Source organism: Miniopterus schreibersii, assembly GCF_964146895.1.
Source record: "Miniopterus schreibersii genome assembly, chromosome: 18".
NCBI lineage: Eukaryota > Metazoa > Chordata > Mammalia > Chiroptera > Miniopteridae > Miniopterus > Miniopterus schreibersii.
This window is the reverse complement of record NC_138121.1, coordinates 31,113,070-31,126,310: the sequence shown is the minus strand read 5'-3', so window position 1 is coordinate 31,126,310 and position 13,241 is coordinate 31,113,070. Positions and strand designations below refer to the sequence as shown.

At 53.1% G+C, this 13,241-nt stretch overlaps 1 protein-coding gene across 11 annotated transcripts; it reads right to left on the bottom strand.

The window, feature by feature from the left end:
• Nucleotides 1–446: 446 nt before the first annotated feature.
• Nucleotides 447–13,075, bottom strand: FXYD5 (FXYD domain containing ion transport regulator 5). Of its 11 annotated transcripts, none has more exons than XM_081117928.1 (11): nt 12,765–12,982; nt 12,270–12,327; nt 12,081–12,144; nt 10,193–10,273; nt 9,392–9,448; nt 7,677–7,784; nt 4,778–4,843; nt 3,688–3,717; nt 3,535–3,609; nt 708–753; nt 447–629 (listed from the first exon to the last, which is right to left on the bottom strand). In XM_081117928.1, the coding sequence occupies exons 1-11, from the start codon at nt 12,950–12,952 to the stop codon at nt 530–532; spliced, it is 873 nt and encodes a 290-aa protein (XP_080974054.1). In that variant the 5' UTR covers nt 12,953–12,982; the 3' UTR covers nt 447–529. The 11 variants fall into 11 exon arrangements, with proteins under 11 accessions (XP_080974054.1, XP_080974057.1, XP_080974059.1 ...); XM_081117931.1 differs by having other exon boundaries at nt 7,677–7,781; XM_081117933.1 differs by having other exon boundaries at nt 12,247–12,327; nt 12,823–12,947.
• Nucleotides 13,076–13,241: the final 166 nt, after the last annotated feature.

The window sequence follows — 13,241 nt, the reverse complement described above, 5'->3', positions numbered from 1 at the left end:
CATTCCCTTAAAGGCAGCCCAATCTGTGGGTTGGGGGTGTGGATGAAGCTCGGATGTGCAGGCTGGGTGTCCACACTCATGTAAGGCCCACACTCGTGTGCATGCTGAAGGAGCCCAGTGTGAAGGAAAGGGGACCACCATGGACCCGGGACCTCCACTCTGCTAGCCCAGTTACCAATGCTACCTCCCAATGTTAGGAGTGAGCTGACATTGGACACCAGACTCTGTGCCAGGGGTCTCGAGTGGTCGTGGGCAGGATCCGGCACTGACCAGAACCCCTGCAGCCCTTCCCCCAATCCCTCCCACCTCACCCAAGCAGGCTTCATTCACTATATCCCTTGCCTTGGTTTTTGAGTGTGACCCCCTCACTTTAGTCCTCAGGGCGCCTGTCACCAGGCCCTACCACTTTCTTCCACCCCCAGTCATGAATGATCAGAGATCGTGAGACAAGGATTACAGTGCTTTACTTTCTTTCTGAACAGAATGGTCAACGTGGGGGGGGGGCAGTGCCTGGGGAGCCGGGCAGCCTTCAGGGGGGGCAGGGTTGGGGGCTCGGGCCGTCAGCCCCTGCTCTGGCCCCATCCGTGTCTTCGGTCTCAGGCTGGGCTTTAGTCACTACTCGGTAGGTTCTGTGAGGGGAGGGAGAAGGGGGGCATGGTGAGCCGGTGGCGGCTCAGGTCACCGGTCCCCACTTCTGATGGGCTCACCTGTTCTGATTCCGGCATAATCGGGGCAGCTGCCTACACTTGCCACCTGTGGGGAAGGAAATGATCCAGTCACGAGTTGGAACAGCACTGATCTCCGCGTGTGCTTTGGGTGCTGGAGGAAGGCCCATCAGCTTTGCTCCTCGGGAAGCACCAAGGCAACTCGAGCGAGTGATGTGAGCAGATAGAAGAGCTGGGGCAGGGCCCCGGGGAGGATCCTCCCCCCACAGGGAGGGCACTTGGGAAACCTTCCTAACTGGGTGTCACTCATTCGTTCCATAAATGTTTACTGTGCACCGACTACGTGCCAGGCACTGACTGAGGTACTGGGGACGCAGCCGGGAACGGGAATGACTAAAATCCTTGCTCCAGCAGAGCTGCCTTTCTAGCTGGGGAGACCAGCAATAAGATCAATGACCTGGCCCTGCCTGGGTGGCTCAGTTGATTGGAGCATGGTCCCATGCACTAAAAGGTGGAGGTCGGATTCCTGGTCAGGGCACGTACCTAGGTTCAATCCCTGGTCTGGGCACATATGGGAGGCAACCCATTGATGTTTCTCTCTCACATCGATGTTTCTCTCTCTCTCAAATCAATTTTGAAAAACATATTCTCGCCCGGCCGGGCGTGGCTCAGCGGTTGAGCGTCGACCTGGGATCCAGGCGATTGGGGTTCGATTCCCGGTCAGGGCACATGCCTGGCTTGCGGGCTCGATCCCTAGTCGGGGGCGTGCAGGAGGCAGCTGATCAATGACTCTCATCATTGATGTTTCTCTCTCTCTCTCTCCCTCTCCTTTCCACTCTCTGAAATCAATAAAGACATTAAAAAAAACACAAAAAAAACATATTCTCAGGTGAGGATTATAAAAATAACTAAGTCAGATGTACAGATGGTGGTAAGTCAGACGGTGGTGAGCGCTATAAAGAAAAAGCCAGGCCCGGCCACAAGTGGCTCAGCGGTTGAGATCGGCCTAGGATCCAGGAAATCGCAGTTTGATTCCCGGTCAGGGCACATGCCTGGGTTGCGGGTTCGATCCCCAGTGGGGGGGGGGGCATGCAGGAGGCAGTTGGTCAATGACTCTCTCATCATTGATGTTTCTCTCTCTCCCTCTCCTTTCCTCTCTCTGAAATCAATAAAGACATATTTAAAAAATAAGAAGAAGAAAAAGCCAGGAAGGAGGCAGAAGACCTGGAGGTGATGAGGGAGTGACTTGGACATCTGGAGGAAGGGTATTTCACACAGAGTGAACAGTCAGTGCAAAGGCCCTGGGGTGGCAAGGCACAGGTGGGCTTAAGGAGCAGCAGGGAGGCCAGGAGGCTGGACTGCAGTGAATGAGAGATTTTAAGACAAAGGCACCATCGCTGCCTCCCCAATCCCTGGCCTCTTCGGGCCTCTTTCCATAGTTATCGCCACATGCTCAGCTTATTATTGTGTCTAGGGCTCCTTCCTCTGCCTGTTTGGTTTTTAAATCATCTTTATCACCCGCAGGAATCAGTTCCAGTTTCACCTCTTTAGAGAGTTCCTCCCCCTCCCCCTCCCCCTCCCCCTCTCCGTCACATCTTGTGGCTTTATTTGCCTCATGGTTATTATCTTTCTCTGTATCCACTCTGCTCATTAGTGCATTTACCTGTTTGTCATCCCCCTATGAGGTGTGAGCTCCCCAAGGGCAAGACCAGCATCACAGCAAAGGTTGGGCACAGAGAGGTACCCACAAATATTTGTCTTTGGAACAATTTATGGTCCCAGAACTAACATTCGGACTCTGTCCTCACACAGAACTGGGTCTGGTCCTTTCCTGCTTCTTATGTGCTGTGTGACCTTGGGCAAATTCCTCAATTCTCTGAGCCTCGCTTTTCCCACAGGGGAGACAATAGGGCTGGACATAAAGCGAGGATCAATAAACACATGTTGCTTCAGCCCCGATTCAATGAGGTTCAGGCACGTGTTAACAACCTCTTTTTATTACTGTCAATGTTCTGCCACCCACCTTAGGACAAAAAAGATGAGGCTGTGCCCATTTTCCTGATGAGGAAGTTGGACAAGAGAGGTAATGAAACTTGGTGTAGGTTACACAGCTTAACTGAGAGCTTGTAAACTGGTGGCCTTTGTGTTTTATATAATATGCTCCATTTTAAGAACTTGTTAAAAAAAAAATTAAGTTCCTCTGCTTGTTAAGTCTCCCCCTAGCCCCTTCCCCAGGATGCTGGGCCCTGGGAGGTGGCTGACCCAAGAGGCCATAGTCCCAGCCCCTTGCCCTCTACTTAAGCATTGGCAGGGAGACACTGGCAGGAGAGAGCAGGGCAAGAGGAGAAAGAGGTTTATGTATCTGGTCCCCTCCATCCTGCTCCCTCCTGGCAGTGGCTACAAACCTCTCTGACAGTTCCATCTCTCACCCCTTCGGGGTGGTGTAATCACAGCTCCCCACTGCCACTAGTCCCGGAGACTGCACCGTCCCGCTATCCTGCCACCACCACATGAACAAGCCCAGGCCAAAGAGGTGAAGAACCAAGGTGCCCACAGGAACAGAGCTCCCTACTGATCTGCAGCTGACCTCGGATGCATGAATAAACCCAGCAGAGACCAGAAGAACCACCCAGCTGAGCCCAGCCTACATTTCCAAATTGCAGAATTGAGAGCTAAGTAGATGGTTGCCACTTTAAGCCACTGGATTCTGTGGTGGTTTGTATGGCGGTGAAACTAAGGGATATGCCTCATTTAAAATCACCTTGCCCGGGGGACTTCATGAACCTAACCCCCCACCCCCTGTCAGAGTGCACACCAAGCCTCCTCCCTCCCAGGCTTGGTGTCCCTCCCACCCAGCACCCATTCTCACTGGTGAGGATGACAATGCCTGTGATGAACAGCACAGCTGCAACCAACAGCCCACGTTTCCGGAGAGTGGTGTTGTCTGCAGAGAGAAAAGTGGAGGAGTGCTGTGAAAGGGTCTTCACCCTCCCTCCCCCCCCATCCTCCCTGGGTAACTTACCGTAGGAGAAGGGGTTGTCCTCACTAGAGCCTGCAGGGGACAGACAGGGAGCCAGGTGAAGTTCGGCAAAGGTTTGTGGAGTGAATCAGGAAATGACAGGGTCAGGAAGAGAGGACACTTATGTCCCAGTGTTGGTGCACTTAGGAAAAAACCCAAGTCCTCACGTGGCACACAATCTGGCTCCCGTCACCTCTCGAACTTCACCTGCTCGCTCTCCCCTCATCATCTGCTCCAGCCCTGCCCATGACCTGCCAGGCCACCTCAGGGTCTTGGCACTGGCTGCTCCCTCTGCCCAGAGCACTTCCCCAGATAGCCTCATGGCTTTCCCTTCAACTCCTTCTCAGAGAGGACTTCTTGCCCCTTACAGAAATACTCCCCAGTCACTCTCTCAGCCTAACCTTATTTTTCTTGATAGCAACTTTAAAACCGCATGCCATGTAATTAATATAGTTATTATTTATTGTCTCTCTCCCCCAACTAGAATGTCTGCTCCATGAGGGCAGAGACTTTAATTGTCTTGTTCACTGTTGTATCAGTAGCACCTAGGACAGTGCCTGACACATAGGTAGGTGCTCAATAAATACATTTTGAATGAATGAATGAATGAATGAATGAATGAATGAATGAATGTGAAGCATGGGCATATCATTTTCATCTGTTCATTGGGGCTGGCTGGTCAGGAAGTGGGAAATAGAAGCACAAGAGGAAGAATCATGGTGCCTCTAGAAACAAAGCTCTTTGCTGACTCCCAAAATGGTTTCAGATGCGTAAGTCCAGATGGGAGCAGAAGAACCACCCAGCTGAGCCCAGACTAAACTTCCAAATTGCAGGCTCAAGTTTAGTTCTCATGAATTAAACAGATGGTTGTCATTCTAAGTCACTGAGAGTTGAATGCATGCAGCATTCACTTCTGTATTCATTCATCTGTTTATTGCGTATCTATCTGGTGCCTACCCTCTGCCAGCCCTGAAGTTGTATATTCGCCCAACATATGTTTACTGAGAACTGTTCTGTGCTGCACAGTATTCCAGGTCCTAGAAATACACAGTTGAGTAGGAAACAGCCAGTTTCCAATCCAGGAGTTACTGACCAGTGGGCATGCGGGCACAGTCTGTCGTGATGTCTTTGTCTGGAAACTGCTTGGAAGGTGTGGTGACTGCGGTGAGATCAGCCGAAACAGTGGCCAGAAGATGGTGGAGGGCAGGAAAGAGCCGTGGAGGGAAACAATGGGCATCAGTGAATGTCTGTATTTGCAAGAAACCCCTCTCCCATACCTACACATGTAGTGAGGAATAGGTGTCCCCCACTCCAACCCCCGAAGCCGTAAAGAATGGCAGGTAAAAATACATTGAAATTTGCTCTAACCTCCTGACCCCTCCCCTAGGACTTTGTGGGCAGCCCCAGAATCCAGGGAGTCAAGGATAATATCTGTCATAACCAGGATGGGTGCCTCTAGGACCCAGGCCCAGTCACAGAGCCTGGAGGCACTTGTTACAAAACATTTTGAATATCACCTCTGCTCTCAGGCTGAAAATACCAGAGGATCCCTCTCTTTAAAAAAAATCAATGTTGCTCAGCCAGGCAGGGCTCAGTGGTTGAGCATCGACCTAGGATCCAGGCGATCGGGGTTCGATTCCCGGTCAGGGCACATGCCCAGCTTGCGGGCTCGGTCCCCAGTCGGGGGTGAGCAGGAGGCAGCGGATCAGTGACTCTCTCATCATTGATGTTTCTATCTCTCCCTCTCCCTCTCCTTTCCTCTCTCTGAAATCAATAAAGATATATTAAATAAATAAATATAAATAAAATAAAAAATCAAAATAAAAAAATCAATGCCCCCTCCTCCGCCCCAAGACCTGCCCCTCTGGCACAGAGAAGTGTCCTCAGTGAAGTGGCTCCCGCTGTCTGATGTCCCAATGTGAAGTCAGCAAGCAGAAAAGCTGCCTCGTGAACCCTGAGCTCCCTAAACCAGTCCCAGCCCCTCACCTCCAACTCATGAACCATCGGCCAAGGATTCCGACATGTTCTGGAAAGCCTTGCCCAGAGGTGGGCAAGATCAACAGCAGGGACAGAGGCAGAGAGTACAGAAAATAAGAAGGACAGCCTGGGTGGCCTGTGGTGCTCAGGCACCCTGGCACTAAAAAGCCTGGGCTCAAATTCTAGTTCTGTCACTTAGGGCTGTGACCCAGGGCCAGCAGAGTAACCTCTCCGGGCCTTAGCTCCTTCCCTGTGAAATGGGGTTAAGACAGTTCCCACCACATAGGGTGGTTGTGAGCGTTGAGTGAATACATGAAAGCTCAGCACAGTGTCCAGCACTGAGCAAATGTTGGCTGCTATCATCTGCTTGGCACTCACTCCTCCATCCTTTTGGGAACAGCTTCCCCTTTCTCCGGCTGGGGGGTGGGGGCTCCTCTGGCTTCCCAGGTCTATCTCCTTCCCCTGCCGTAACCCAGGCCACAAGGGGGAGCTTGTGACCCAGTCTCGCCTTTCCCTGAGACCTTGCAAATCCCCAGCAGGGACTGAGTGGAAGCTGGGGGAAGCTGGGCAGCTCCGAGCCGGCAGAAGACAGGAGCTGTTTCCTTGCAAGATGGGAAACAGGCAAGAGAAACAAAGGTAGAGGGACAGAGGCGCTGGGGCTTTTGTGCTCAGGCTACGGGCAACCCTGAGGCTCAGGGGACCTTGTCGCAATAACCGGGAGTATGGAACCACACACGGTAACTCGGGTCCGCAAGGACCCCGGGCGAGTGAATGCGGGATATGAAGATGTTTTCTCAATTGGTAGGTGCAGACAGAGTTGCTATACCCCCACCCCCACTAGGGGACGGTCCCTTCCCCAAGACCCTTGATTTCCGCCTGTCGTACAATTGTTTTAATACGGATTCTGTCAGAATGAGTTCTTTTACTGCCATCACTGAAAAACTGTAACAATTACAAAAAGTGTTATAGGGGATGGCATGGCCTTAGAGGTGGTGTTCTTGCCCAGTGCCCAGTCTGCATGCTGTGGATGTTTCTAGACTAGGAGTGGCCCAAGCTATAGTACTTTCCAGTAGGGGCTGCTCCTCAAATAGGGAGCATGACACAGGCATTAGAAGCCACCTTCATGTAGGCTCAGCCCCTTTTCCCACACCTCTGACAACATTAGCTACTCACTGGTCTTAAGGACAACTGCCTCTTCCCTGACCCCTGGTCTGTGCAATTCAGACAGGGCTGCCTCCTTCTCCAGCACCAGGGTGGGGGGCACAAGACTCAGGCGTGACCCATCAGAGCAGTCCCTTTCCCAGGTTCCCATTGGTCAGACATGAGCATGTCACCCCAGCTGGGCCAGTGAAAGTCAATTCTAGACCTTGGGCTGCAGATGAATGAGAAAGAGATGTCCTCCAGCTGCTGAGCTTGGGACGGAAAGTTAGAACTATGGGACCATCTTTGCCACCAAGAGGGGAAAAGCCACTTGAGAATGAAGACAACAGAAAGAAGGAGCAAGTCTGTCATGATGACTTGAGCTCCTTGATCCAGCCATACCTGAAATTGGTGCCTCTGGACTTCACAGAACGTATACAGCCAATAAGCTTTTATTTTTTTTAAGTTGGATTTTCTGTATTTTGCCATTGAAAAGTTCCTGCTCTAACATGGAGACATACACAGGGAAACACCCACAACCACATTTCCTGGCACCAGCCCTGTGAAGGAACCTGAACGAAAGAGGGTCCTGAGTCTATTAGGCTCGCAAAATGTTGCAAACTAGGTGCCCCTCTCAGGGACACTTGCTGCAAATAAGGTTTATTAAGACTGAAAACTCCTGCCAGAAAGAAACGTGTTTAACTTTATCTCGGAATTTCACAAACACCTTTGGCTGCAAACCAAAATAATTTTTTTTGGAAGATGTATTAACAATTCCCCAAACAGGTGCTCTGAGAAACGTCCTTGGGGAAATGCTGACCCAGATAGAGAATTAAACAAAACTTGTATGCTGCTGTTCTAGTGCTCGGCTCTACCTTCCCTGCTGCTCTCGACGGTCCCAGGATCTGTGGTTAGAAGCACAACCTCTCCCTTCCCTTGTTGCGTCTGGGTCTCCATCCCTGGCTGGGTGGCCGTTGCTTCTACTGAGGTCAGAAGAGCAAGGAGGGGAGGGGAAGAAACAGACGAGTAAATTGGCGACATGGATCCACAGAAGGGCAAGCCCCTCTCCCCCGGATCCGGCTGGCACAAATCAAGGATGTTCGTAAGGCAAGTGGCACTGTGGGAGTGGGACGGGGGGCCTGCGGACTGCTGGTGGCAGGGCAAATTGGTGCAGCCATTTCCAAATGGCTTTGAAAACAAATTTGAGTGCTCATGTCCTTGGCCATATAGTGGTGTGGGCAAAAGCAGGGCTCTAGGGCCAGGTCCCTGGACCCTGATCCCAGCCGTGTCACTGCTATGCGGTCACACCTTGGATGAGTTACTCTGAGTGTCCACGTCCCTATCTGTAAGGTAGGGATAATGGTCATTTCTACCTCAGAGGGTTTGTGTGAGGACTGAATGAGTAAACGAGTAAAATATTTAGAACCAAACCATCATATAAGCGCTGTGTTTGATCAAGGAGGAAGGGACACTGTGGCACTGTGTGTAGCAAAAAGAACTAGAAGCAACCAAGGTGCACATCAAGATGTGCATGGAGCCCTGGCCGGGTGGCTCAGTTGGTTGGGAGTCGTTCTGTGCACCAAAAGGTCGCCAATTCGATTCCCGGTCAGGGCACGTGCCGGGTTGTGGGCTCGATTCCCAGTCGGGGGCATGCAGGAGGCAGCTGATCGATGCTTCTCTCTCACATCGATGTTTCTCTCTCTCTCTCCCTCTTCCTCTCTCTCTAAAAATCAATAAAATATATATATATATTAAAAAAGTGTGCCTAGATTCACTAACTGTGCACAGGCACCCTGCGGAGAACACAGCAGCGAAAAAGAACCCGATGAGTGTCTATGCGGGAACATGGGAAGAACTTCCGAACATTATTTCATGGGGGAAAAAGCCAGTTGCCGAACAACAATCATGTAATATCCTTAAGCTCACACCAATATACCTCCCAGGCAGCATATTTTCTCCAGGTGACGCGCACTGATACAGTCTCAGCGGGGAGCTACCCCCAACCCAGAGCTAAGAGTGGGGGCCTCCCGGAGCTGGGGAGAGAACAGGGCTGGGCCATGAGAAAGGCATCTCGCCTTGCCTACCACGTTTGTATTACTTCCAAGCGGGATGTGCTGATGTGCTACTGTGTCATTAAACATTAACGGGAAAAACTGAGGAGCACTTTTTGAATTATGTTAGACACCAAGGAAAAGTTAAAAAATGATTTGAAAACTCACAAACGGAAAATGCTAGAGAGAGTAAAGGAGCTAGAGAGGTGAACGGGGCTGGCGCAGGGGGCAGCTTCCCGGGTCTCTGCAAAGCTCTGTTCCTTGACCCGGCGGTGGTTACACAGGGGTTCAATTCAGCATCATTTTCTGAGCTGTACATTTAGGTTTGTTGTACTTTTCTACATGCATGTTATTGTTCATGACTTCAAAAGATTTTTTTAAAGAAGTGAAAGGAGTCGGCTGGCTGGCCCACCATAAATTTAACCAGGGGATGCAGAGCTGGGGGGATGAAATGGGTAACCAAAGACCCAGGGTGTCAGAGAAAGAGGGGAAACAGCGTCCGTGCGGGCCCACCTCCCCCACACGGCTGCCCCACTCACCGCGAGCCTGCGGGGTTGAAGCCTGAGGGGTGGAGTGGAGTTCTGGCTGAGCTGCGTCTGAAGTCCAGGAAGAGGGAGAGAAGAGAGAGAGATGTGGAGAAGGCCCACGAATGGAGGCACAGGGGTATTTCCATAGCAACTCAATTTTGATGTGATGGAAGTGACTTAATTGACCCAGCCATTTCCTCACTGCCTAAATGCAATGCCAGGATCTCCCCTGCCTCAGGCCCTGCCCTCCCACAGATGCCCATTCCCCTTCTCAGCACCCACGGCCTCTGGTAAGAGCCCTGGAACTGCCTTTGGGGAACCATCCTTCCCCCAACTACTTAGTTCAGTAGGGCTGGCACCAGCCCTGTTGGAGGCTGAACATGACCCAGGTCTGGCTAATCAGCTTCCTGTGCCTGTGGCCACAATGATCAGCTCACAGGTAGGCATGTGACCCGAGCCTGGTCAATGACACACATTCTGAGACAGTTGCTGGATTGAGGAAGGGAAAATTCTCTTTCCTCTGGATTCTTAGTAGGTAGGATGGAAGCCCCAGGTATCTAAACTCCATCTTGGCCCTATAAGAGAAGAATCTGCCTGAGAATGAAGCCAACGCAGAGAAAACAGAACCAAGAGATGAAGACTGGTTCCTGATAGCATCATTTGAGAACCTAGATCAAGTCATGCCTGAAGGCCTATCCCTGGACTTTTCAGTTACACAAATTCAAAAATTCCTGTTTAGTCCAGCTTGAGATTTTTGTTGCCATTGTTATTTGCAGTGACAGGATCTTAACAGACCTGTCCCTCTTTCCTCACCTGAGGTTGAAATCAGGGTACGAATGTTCTCAGTGGTTGACTCTGCTGGAGAAATGGATGTTGCCTCTTCCGATCTCTGTCCTGAGAAATCAAGGATGAGAAGCCAGGGAGTAGGCTCCAGTCCCCTTGTCATCAACACCCTACTCTGCCCTCCCTTCAGAAACCTTGGGGGTAACTCAGGAGGTCCTTCTGCTGGAGGAACAGCAGATAGCTCTTTGATTGATCAGTTTTTGTGGTATCAATACATACTCCTCGAAGTTTTTAAGAAATGCTAATGCCCCAACACCCTTCCTCCAGCCCCCCTCCCTCCCTGCCCATCCTTGTGGGATGGGAGAGATGGTTTAGCTGAGGCGCTAGAGTCAGCCAGAGCCCTGGTCTCAAATTCTGTTCCTAACAGTTCCCTTGCTGTGTGACCCCAAGCAAGTCAAGACCCCACTCTGAGCCTCAGTTGCCTCAACTGCAAAGTGAGGATAACTGAATCTACTTCTCAGGCCTATAAAGAGGGTGAAATGAGATGGAGTGGGGAAGATACAGCCACTGCCTCACCCTGGCCCAGCCTCCATCCCCTCCCTCCCGGACACACAGCCATCTCCTCCTTGGTCTCCTGCTCCTGTCCCCACCCACAAAATCTGCTCCCCAAAACAGCAGAGGAGGGAGCCTGTGAACACCTGAAGCAGGTTATGGCCCTGCTGGCTCAGAGCCCCCCCCCCCCCCCCCGGCTGCACCTTTCACTTGGTAAAAGCTAAAATCCTCACCCTGCCCATAAGTCCCCCTCCATCTGGTCCCTGTCACCTCTCTAACCTCTCCTTTTCCCATCCTGCCCCTTGTTCACCCCAACCCAGCCACCTGGCCTGCCTGCTATTGCCCACATTCACCAGATTCGCGCATCCCCCAGATACCTGTTTGGCTCATTCGCTCATCGACTTCAAGTGTCTGCCCAAATGTCACCTCCCAGTAAGGTCTTCCCTGACCACCCTATTCAAACAATCCTCGTTCCTGTCCTAGTTTTCTCCATAACACGTATTACCCTCTAGCATACTGTATCAGTTACTGATGGGTTATTTATTTTCTGTCTTTCCCAAATAGAATGTGAGCTATTTTATACACTGCTGTTTCCACAGGGCATGGGATAAGGTCTGGCACATAGTAGCTGCTCAGTGAATACTTGAATGACTGGAGGAACACATGAAAACCATTGTATCCAAGAAAACCGCAGCCATCAGTGGAGAGTATGCTCTGGGTTCTGGGGGCAGGCAGGATGACTGGATCCCAGCCCCTCCACTCTAGCCTCTGGCACAGGCACTTCCCTTCGCTGAGCCTATTTCCTCATCTTAAAGCAGGCGGGGCAATATGTATAATATAACAGAGTAAAGCTGAAGCCAACTGCAGGTCCCACGCACCCTCCCACGCACCGCTAAGTAGTGAGCACCTGCCAATGCCACCTTAGCTTTTGTCTTCAGGAAGCCCTTCTCAGGCAAAGGGGAGACATCTCCAGCTCTGGGACCGACCCTGGCTCCCCCCTTTTGCCTAACTGAATCACCGGGGGATCCAGTGAGCTGCTCTGCTGGGAGCCCAGGGTTCCTGGCTGCTGAGTAGAAACCGACACCAATCTCCTCGCCAAGTCAAACTCAGTTCTTCTAGGAGGTGAAGCAGAGGCTGCTCAGCAGGACAGGCTCTGGCCAGACTTGGAAGCGGCTACCCAGGTCTGAGGTGTCCAAAAATAATACCATCTTGGCCCCTTCGTTGGGACTCCCACTTCCTGGTGCCAGCCCAGTAGGGGGGTGAGGCACAGGACAGGGCATCCAAACTCACTAGTTGCCCACCCAGCAGTGCACTCGAGGTAGGGCTGGGGGCTCTGAAGCAGGGTAGAGAGGGGGGTTGGCCTTACCTCTGGTAGGGAGAATCAGGCCCACAATGATGAGGAAATACAGGCGACCAGAGGGCGACGACATCTATGGGGCAAGCAGGAGTTGGGATCAGCCACGACGTCAGCGAGGCAGGCCCGGGGCTGCCCTCGGGGATCTAAGGCACCCTTCCCTAGCCTGAGCAGGTACCTCTGGCTTCAAGGATCCCCTACCAGGGCTAACAGGAAAGCCTCAGAAGTGGGGGTCCCCAGCAGCACCCACTTCTTCCCTCTGCAGGTATCCAAAGAAAACGACACATCAGACCAAACTGGGCTTCCAGTAGCAGCCCCAGTACGCGGCCACCCGAGGCAGAGAAGCACTCTCCTCACCGGCGGGCACCCGGAGGGGTCGGGGCACAGGAGTGGGTCCCAGGGCCTCTCCCCTCCCTCTGAGGCTGTCCCCCAGCCGAGGACTCAGCAGAGAAGGGGAAGAGGAAGCGTGAGTAATACGCTCCTGATCTTAAAGGAAAAAGTGAGCGGTGTCAGGTCCTCAGCGCAGGGACGACAGAACAGGACACGGGGCAGATGTGGGAAGGACGGCCGGCCAGGGGCTGAGAGCCGGGAGCCTGCGGCAGGGGAAGGGCCGCGGGGCCGCCGGGGTCCGACGGGGAGGCCGGGGAGGTGAGCGGGAGCGGGCAGGGAGGACCCCTAAGGCCAGTCGTGACTCACCTGGGCCCGGGCCCTGGGCTGAGGGGGAGGGCGGAGGAGGGCCGGAGGAGAGACTTACGTCCGAGCTGGGGTCCGGAGCCGGCAGCCTCGTGGTGGACGGCGGGCGGCCGCGGCTGCGTCCGGGCGGAGGGTGTGGCCAGGAGAGCGCCTGCGGGCGGACGGGCGGGGACCCAGACGGGCTCTGTCATTTCCTCTCGGGTTTCCTGGCTTCGGAGCCCAGGGTGGGAGCAGGAGGGGGAGACGCTCGGGGTGATGGGGAGGGCGCAGGGGTGAGACGCTGGGCAGTGGGCTCCCCCCCCCGGCCGGGGGCTGGCGGGTCTTGGCGGGGTGGGGCTTTGGGGAGGAGGGGGGTGCGGAGAAGGGGAAGGGGTCCCTTAGGGTCGCCAGGGGAGAAGGGAAGGGCCACAGCGGAGGGGGAGTGGAGGGAGGTGAGGATAAGAGGAGGAGGCCGCTGGGGAAGGGGGAGAAGGGCGGGCA

Coding starts and splice junctions, on each gene's coding strand:
- FXYD5 (XM_081117928.1), bottom strand. CDS start 12,952: ATGACAGAGCCCGTCTGGGTCCCCGCCCGTCCGCCCGCAGGCGCTCTC. Junction 12,328..12,764: donor AGCCCAGGGCCCGGGCCCAG/GTGAGTCACGAC, acceptor GGATACCTGCAG/AGGGAAGAAGTGGGTGCTGC. Junction 3,718..4,777: donor CTGTGCCCGCATGCCCACTG/GTCAGTAACTCC, acceptor TGTCCCCTGCAG/GCTCTAGTGAGGACAACCCC.